Source organism: Corythoichthys intestinalis, chromosome 1, assembly GCF_030265065.1.
Source record: "Corythoichthys intestinalis isolate RoL2023-P3 chromosome 1, ASM3026506v1, whole genome shotgun sequence".
NCBI lineage: Eukaryota > Metazoa > Chordata > Actinopteri > Syngnathiformes > Syngnathidae > Corythoichthys > Corythoichthys intestinalis.
The window spans coordinates 46,985,664-46,994,203 of record NC_080395.1 but is presented as its reverse complement, the minus strand read 5'-3'; the positions used below and the strand labels follow the sequence as shown (position 1 = coordinate 46,994,203).

Sequence of the window (8,540 nt, the reverse complement as noted above, 5' to 3'; positions counted from 1 at the left end):
ATTTACCCACTAAAAGGCAGCAGCACTCTAAGCAACATTACCCCGTGTTACCCTTTATTCTCTAATCCTAAAATGGCGAAAATCAACAAAAAAAAGAAAGTTGACTGCGACGGCCGACACTTAAAGTATAGGTGGAAATTGGACTATTCTCTAAAATACGCAACAACTGTGTTTGCATCTTTTGCAAAAAGACAGTCGCTGTTTTCAAAGAGTTCAATGTGAGGCGATATTACCAAACAAGACACGCTGACATGTACGACAAGATTTCAGGGAAGATACGTAGCGAGAAATTGAAGCAACCTGAAGCTAGTTTAATTTTACAGCAGCAGTATTTCGCAAGAGCCCGAGAGTCAAAAGAGAACGCCACAAAGGCTAGTTGTGAGATTGTTGAAATAATTAATTTAGGGCTGTCAAAAGATTAAAAATTTTAATCAAGTTAATCACAGCTTAAAAATTAATTAATCGTAATTAATCACAATTCAAACCATCTATAAAATATGCCATATTTTTCTGTAAATTATTGTTGGAATGGAAAGATAAGATACAAGATGGATATATACATTCAACATACTGTTCATAAGTGCTGTAACAATAAATTCACAAGATGGCATTAACATTATTAACATTCTTTCTGTTAAAGGGATCCATGCATAGAAAGACTTGTAGTTCTTAGGAATTTTATATTAAAACCCCTCTTCATGTTTTCGTTTTAAATAAAATTTGTAGGGCTGTCAAAATTATCGCGTTAACGGGCGTTAATTAATTTTTTAAATTAATCACGTTAAAATATTTGATGCAATTAACGCACTAGGCCCGCTCAGACAGATTTAAATGTCAGTATAGTGAAAGGCCAACTTGTTGTGTTTTATGGAGTTTTTCCGCCCTCTGCTGGCGCTTGGGTGTGACTTGCACATGTTATGTGGCGTAATGTCGCCCTCTGCTGGCGATTCAGTGCAGCTGATTATTTGTGTTTCGGCGCGCTTTTCTGACGTGATTATATGTCGACGTGAACTCACACTAATAGACAGTAGTGATGGTAAACTGAAGCATCATGAAGCAATGAGGCTTTCCATCCAACTGGTTCACTTCTGGGCCAAAGCATCATGAGGCTTCATTTGTTCTATTGCGCCTTCATGTGGAAAATAAATGGTATGACAGAGTGATTAAAATAATACCATGGATTTGATGGGGTCAAAAGTGCAGGGAGTTGTGATGTGAATGAATGTGCATGCGTTACTTGAAAGCATGATTGCTTTATTTTAGACATTGACATATTAACAAGTAACAAGATACACCTTTCATTCATTTTTATTTAGGAAAATTAGCATTTCCAAAGTTTTGGGCTTTAGACGGTTCCTTTTTTTTGATAGGATTTCTCCTGCTTTTGAAAATACTCTTTCACATGGGACGGATGAGGCCGGGGTACATAGAAGGGTTATTGCCAGTTTGTAGAGGTTTGGGTAGATATGTTTATGCTGCTCCCAGTAGTCCAGGGGATTTGACTTCCTGCTAGTGTTGGGCTCCCCCAGGTAAGTGTGCACCTCCACAGTTGCATCTGCGCTCTCACTCTGGGTCCTGCTCTGGGTCCTCCTCTGCATGACTGTGTGGTCTAATCGCCGCCACAGTTTGTCACCTAAGACACAACAAACAGACTAACAGCCAACAGGCAGTTCTGGCTGCCCATCGTAGAGATGAGAGCAAAAGAATGCCGTATCCCACAATAATGCACTGCCGCTCATTTCCCTTTTGCTTAATTAACACCATTAGAATGTATCCAATATTACCTTGCTCCACAGGCTGGGAACCTTCTGATGTGTCCGGTTGTGTTGATGAAGATGGGTTTGAGGAGGAGAAGGAGGAAGATGCCCTGTGCCGGATCACTGCCGCACATTCAGCTGTGAGCCTCCTCTCAGCCTCTTGTGCTTTATTGGGGCTAAAGAACCCTATCTTCTTGAACCTGCAAATGACAATGAGACTTATTGCAGTTGTGAACTGTTCAACAAGAGGCAGTTGTTCATTTGTTGGTATAGACAGATGAGGAAAAACAGACAACTGATACAAACCTGGGATCCAGCAGTGTTGCCAGTGACATGACGCTCATGGCTTGGAGGTTGTAGAGCTTGTCCCTCAGTTGTTTTTTAAGACCCTCAGCCATTGCTTTGCTCTCCTCCATTTGTATGGCTCCCATGTCATCCTCCAAGGTGTGGTGCAGCATGGCCAAAAGTGGAATGACCTTGGACCCAGACACTCTCTTCTCCTCTGAGAGCTCTACGGTGGCATCATTAAATGGGGACAGCACCTGCAGACTCTCAGAAATGAGCCTCAACTGGTGGGACGTGAGTGGGGTAATGTCAGTGTGTAGGCCTGCTAAGGCTGCTCCTACGGCTTCCTTGAGGTAGTACATGCGTTGCAGCATGTGGAAGGTGCTGTTCCAGCGTGTCTCCACCTGAAAATAACAGGTCATTGTTGTTTGAAAGGGGAGTGGAAGCAGTTATGGATGTCAACTTACCTCTTGAATGAGCTTCAGCACATGCTCTGTAGGCTTCATTTGCTCCTGCACCTGAGTCAGCCTTGTCTATAATAAACGAAATGGGAAACAAAAAATTATTCAAGTGATCAGCATTGATTTGAATACTGCTGTGTAATAAAGGAATTCACCTTTGCAGTGGTACTGCTTTTGAAGTAGCCAACTATCCTCCTACACTGAAGACAGATCTCAGACAGCTCAGTGTTTTCCGCCAGAGCCTTCTTCACTATCAGATTTAATGTGTGTGCCACACAAATTGTGTGGCGCAGATGAAGGTCTTTGGCACATGCAGCCATGTTGGCTGCACCATCTGTCACAAGGCAAGTGACTTTGGTGGAAATGCCCCATTGTGCCATGAGTGCCGATTTAACGGCAGCCATGTTCTCAGCTGTATGGCGGTCAGGGAAATGGAGCACACCTAACACAGCTGAGTGCAGAGAGGTGTGCTCATCAATGAAATGACCAGTGACTGCCAGATATGCATCCGTGTTGATGCTGGTCCACATATCTGCGGTTATGCTCACTGCAGAGGACTTTGCCACAAGTTCTTGGGCCTTCTCCTTTGCCTGCTGGTACCTCTCCTCCACCATGGCTTTCAAAGTCTAAAGGAAAGGAGAAAGAACACTATTGGAAGAGCAGTTATGGGGGAATGGAGAATAATTATTCATGTGCTCTCATACAGACCTGCCTGGTGGGGAGAACATATGTAGGGTCAAAAGCTTGGATAAGCTTCCTGAACCCTGTGTCCTCCACAAAACTGAAGGGCTGGCAATCTACTATTATCATGTTGATCAATGCCTCTTCCACTGCTTTCTTATCCACTGCAGTTTAACAGAAACAGAGTTTATTATGACGTTTATTTATATTTGTATTTTTATTAATTTTAGTTTATTTTTTTATTTATTTTATTTATTACGACATCTATTAATAATAGATGTCTTTCATTTCATTTGTCACATTTAAAATGTACATAGTGGGCTATGCTGTTTTTCCATTGCATGTTAAAATTGTTTACCTGGGCGTGGTTCTGTTTGAGTTGTCTCCTTATTTTCATGCAGGGCCCTATAATGCCTCAACATAGATGATGTGTTGTCTTGATACCCAAGTTCTTTGGAACAAAGTTTACACTTCACCTTTTGAAATATCAGCAAGTAGGAGAAATACATTAAAACGAGGGATACACTGTGTTGTCACAATAATTTACAATATATATTCACACTGATTATTATAATTTGTACCTTTTTAGGGGAGATCTGCTCAAAATGATCCCAGACAGGGGATGTTCTCTTTTTTTTCGTTGTTGACGGCGCGTCCATTGCTAAACGAATCCGAAGGAGATGCCAGTTGGGTGTGTCAGTGCCACCTGTCAGCTCATTGTCGCCTCGGTGAGCCATTTTATTTCGAATCACCCGCGAAACTTTGTGTTGGCGATGACGTAGGAAGCCCGTCTCGCGAGGCTCCGGACGTAGCCACACGCGTTCCGAGGCTTCGGGCGTGGCCGCAAGCGTAATCAACTCATGCCCCGATGCTCGCTTTGCAGAGTTTCTTTCCGGTTTACTCGGATTACGCATCGGCGCCTCCGCACAGTAGGGCACATCACTACAAGTAGAGCCTAGATTGGGCCTAAGAAATCCAGCCCGACCCGGCCCGAGCAATTAACTTAACTTTCAGTAGTGATGGAGAAACTGAAGCTTTCTAAAGCAGTAAATCAATATCAATCAAAGGGTTGAAATGGTTCAGTGCTACGAGGCATTTGACACTATTCAGTGTGGTGGCATCTGCTGGACAAAAATATACTGAACTTTAATATAACAAAACAAAGTGTCCTTTGATTTTCTAAACCAGTGGGTAGCGTGGTGGTCACAAATTTACCTGATAAACAAGCCGAAGTGGGTTCGACTCCTGGCCCTAATGATATGTTTTGTTCTGCCCCCAAATGAATTAAAAAAAATAAATAATAATAACGGGAAAAAAAAAAAGCAGCTGTGTTACTTTTAAATGAAAAACAGACATGCTTATGCAATAGGGAACTCTTGATGGTAGGTGTTTATTAGAATGCTAGTGACACTGGGATGGGGATCTGGGTGTTTCACACATTTTTATCTAAAAACATCATCTCAGCAGGATTTGGTTTCAGCCAGTTCCTCAAACAAACACAAAAACTGACAGACACAAAAACTAACAAATACAAAAACCGACAGACAAACAGACAGACAGATACAAAAACAAGCAAACACAAAAACTAACTTGTGTGTGTGTGTGTGTGTGTGGGGGGGGGGGGGGGTGCGTGTGTGTATTATATAAATCAGTGTATAGTGTGTCAAATGCCTATACTATGTGCAATTGCAAATTAATCTAATCGCAGGGGTACCCAAACTTTTTCCTGTGAGGGCCACATAACTTTTCATTCTTCACAGAACACAAGTAAATATAATATAATATAATATAATATAACAATACAAATACAATACAATACAATCAGCAAGTAGAAAACATTAAAACGAGGGATACACGGTGTTGTCACCATTATTTACAATATATATTCACACTGGTTATTATAACTTGTACCTTTTTAGGAGAGAACTGCTCAAAATGATCCCAGGCAGGGGATGTTCTCTTCTTTTTCGATGTTGGACAGTGCGTCCATTGCAAAACAAATCGCAGTGAATTTAGGTTTGAAGATGCGAGTTGGGTGTGTCAGTGTCACCTGTCAGCTCATTGTCGTCTCGGTGCGCCATTTCATTTCGAATCACCGGCGAAACTATGTGTTGGCGATGACGTAGGAAGCCCGTCTCGTGAGGCTTCGGACGTAGCAACGTGCCTTCCGAGGCTTTGGGCGTGGCCACAAGCGTAATCAACACATGCCTCGATGCGCGCTTTGCAGATTTTTTTTCCGGTTTACTCGGCACACGCATCGGCGCCTCGGCACAGTAGGGCACATCACTAATAGACAGTGCTATTCAGACCAGCTAACGTCCGCATCCAGTATTCAGTGGAAGTTCTCATAGCCCCATCTCACTGTTTGTGTCTAATACATGCATCGCTTGTGAGTTATATTCCTCCTTTGTTTATATTCATGAGCATTAGATAGTTATTGATGATGTGTATTTGAATTTGTTCACATATATGGTGAAATGCAGTTACATTGTTAGATGCTTATGAGCTAATTGGCTAGTGCTACTGCTCAAATGGACACGTGTGTGTACATTTTATGTTATTTTGTGATATATGCAAGTTATTGACACATTGCCTTGTTATTTTCAGTTTTACAAAAAAACAAGAAACGTGCTCCTGTCAAAAAGGGATGACTTCAGTAAAGCCCATGCAACTTTGCCACACCGTCTGATTTCTTTTTGGAACTTATGTTCGCTATCTGTCAATTTGTGTACTCACACACATTGAGAACAGAATAGGGCTACTAGTTTATTTTTTGATTGAAAATTTTACAAATTTTATTAAAACGAAAACTTTAAGAGGCGTTTTAATATAACATTTCTATAACTTGTACTATTATTCATCTTTTAAGAACTACAAGTCTTTCTATCCATGGATCACTTTAACAGAATGTTAATAATGTTAATGCCATCTTGTTGATTTATTGTTATAATAAACAAATACAGTCCTTATGTACCGTATGTTGAATGTATATATCCATCTTGTCTTATCTTTCCATTCCAACAATAATTTACAGAAAAATATGGCATATTTTATAGATGGTTTGAATTGCGATTAATTGCGATTAATTACGATTAATTAATTTTTAAGCTGTAATTAACTCGATTAAAAATTTTAATCGTTTGACAGCCCTAAAAATTTGTAAAATTTTCAATCAAAAAATAAACTAGTAGCTCTCCATTGTTGATGTCAATAATTACACAATGCTACTGGTGCTGAAACCCATAAAATCAGTCGCACCCATGCGCCAGCAATGAGCGACAAAACACCAAAAAACAAGTAACAAGTGGACATGACACTGTGCTGTCATTTTAATCTGTTTGAGCGGGGCATGTGGGTTAATTGCGTCAAATATTTTAACGTGATTAATTTTTAAAAATTATTTACCTCCCGTTAACGCGATCATTTTGACAGCCCTAAATTAACTAAAAAATAATAATAAAGCAAATGTGACACACAGAATAGCTTGCTAAAATTTTCTTAAATATATTGTTCTACGTAAAGGACGTCAGCCAAGGTCGGCCCTCCACAGTTTTACCACACCAAATCTGGCCCCCTTTGCAAAAAGTGTGGACACCCCTGGCTTACACGAATATTTAAAGAGGGTGACTATTTACAAATAAAGAATAAAAAATTACAAATAAAAATTTAGAAATGTTTGTTTTGTGCTACTGATAAAAGCCATGTGGAGGCGTGGGATGACGGTATGCTTGTGCAACTACGGCCATTATGTGGGATGGGGAATACTCAAAGGTTTTTATTGAGGTACGTGCATTATTATTTGAACACTTTTTGGACTGAGTCAATTTCTGCTTTTGTTCACAACTTCTCCACATTTGGAAAATACTCGCTCACAAAGCATAGATGATGCTCGTGTGCATAACAATGTTTTGTTAACTGGAAAAGATGAGGTTACACATTTTGATGGTTCTGCCAGTAAATGAGTGGGTTTTCTGCTCTTTCCAGTAGTGGTTCAGTCAAGTATCGCTGAACCTCCAATGTTGCATCTGCTGAGGCATTCTTTAACCTCCTGGCATTAAAAGTATCTCTACTGAACTTTACTTTTGCTTGCTATGCAACAGTTAGCGAATTACATTTCCTATGTTACTTATTTGTAGACAGAGCGTAACAGGAGCGATTAGATTATAGTGTTCCCACATTTCAGAAGACCTCTCTTCCTAGCTTGCTCCTTAATGATCAAACAAAATAGATTTCTCAGTAACTCAACTGCAAAAACGGACACAAACCATGACCACGACCCAGAAATTTTACATTTGTTAGCGCAGTTATGAAGTAATGAGGTCCCCAAATTCAAACTATCTCAGTCACCTGTCACAATCGAGACAGCCAGTGTCCATTCCAGAGATTATTTGATTATTAACTCACAAAATATGGAGGTTACATGATTATCATTGTGCAGAAGTGATATACACTATAACTGGATTTCAATGAATATATTGGGATGTATTAATAAGTAAAACAAAACTACTGCATTGTTTCTAATGATCATTTATTCAGTTCAAAGACAACAACAAAAGCTTTTTTTTATTTTTATTTAAGACAATGTGCAGCATCAGAGTTAATGAACAATCAAGTTGTAATTGTACAATGCAAACAAAATCACAAGTTGTAAACGTCAACAAGATTTGCATGAAACAATAACGTTACCCTAACTTTATCATTAGAATGCAATGATGAGAAACTTAATATTTTATGGTTTTCATTCTCAAAACCTGTCATGAGAATCATTTCAAATTTAGTGAGAGGAAAAGAAACTTTGCATATTTCGGAGTTCCTTGTGTGAGAAATTAGCTGAGTATTTAACAAGACGGTTGCTTTTGAACACAAGAGAAAACGGCCCCATTGCTGGCACTCACACACTTCCAAGATGCAAATGGGTGGATTTGAAATTCAGCCTCTGTGTGTTCTGCTTGGCTACTTTAATGTTGTATCTATGCGAGGGATTATTCTCTCTACAGTGGAAAAAACCTGTGCTTGAATAGAAGCGCCCTCAAAGTAGCTCTAGCTGTTTTCAATGGCCTCCAAACAAGATTAGAGCCGCGGTGCCCTCAGTCCCAATCCTCTGCATTCACACAGAGCAGAACCAGCCTGTGTGACAGTCTTTCTGTTTTGACATCGAGCGGGAACGGCTGCTGCTTTATAGGCGATTTGAAATTGAGAGGTCACAGCATCGCTCGCTGCAGTCTTTGGAATCTCGTCTTCATTCAACATCCAAGTATTTGGTCTTTTCATGTCATAAAAGTGAAATTGTTCATCATGATTTACTATGAGATACACGCGCACACAAAGATACCTGCTGAACAAAAACGTACTCTGA

The 8,540-nt window shown here is 40.0% G+C and overlaps 1 protein-coding gene across 1 annotated transcript; it reads right to left on the bottom strand.

Annotated features, from left to right (window-relative positions):
- Window positions 1-1,298: 1,298 nt before the first annotated feature.
- LOC130912248 (E3 SUMO-protein ligase ZBED1-like) lies at window positions 1,299-4,098 on the bottom strand. Its single transcript, XM_057830183.1, has 7 exons — window positions 3,891-4,098; window positions 3,212-3,348; window positions 2,659-3,129; window positions 2,510-2,575; window positions 2,064-2,446; window positions 1,785-1,957; window positions 1,299-1,633 (listed from the first exon to the last, which is right to left on the bottom strand). The coding sequence occupies exons 1-7, from the start codon at window positions 4,096-4,098 to the stop codon at window positions 1,299-1,301; spliced, it is 1,773 nt and encodes a 590-aa protein (XP_057686166.1).
- Window positions 4,099-8,540: the final 4,442 nt, after the last annotated feature.

Excerpts from the sequence above, each read along its gene's own strand:
- LOC130912248 (XM_057830183.1), bottom strand. The coding sequence starts at position 4,098 with ATGCGTAATCCGAGTAAACCGGAAAGAAACTCTGCAAAGCGAGCATCG. Across the intron at positions 3,349-3,890 it reads AGGCGACAATGAGCTGACAG|TGGATAAGAAAGCAGTGGAA; the intron begins GTGGCACTGACA and ends GTTAAACTGCAG. Across the intron at positions 1,634-1,784 it reads TTCCCAGCCTGTGGAGCAAG|GTGACAAACTGTGGCGGCGA; the intron begins GTAATATTGGAT and ends GTTGTGTCTTAG.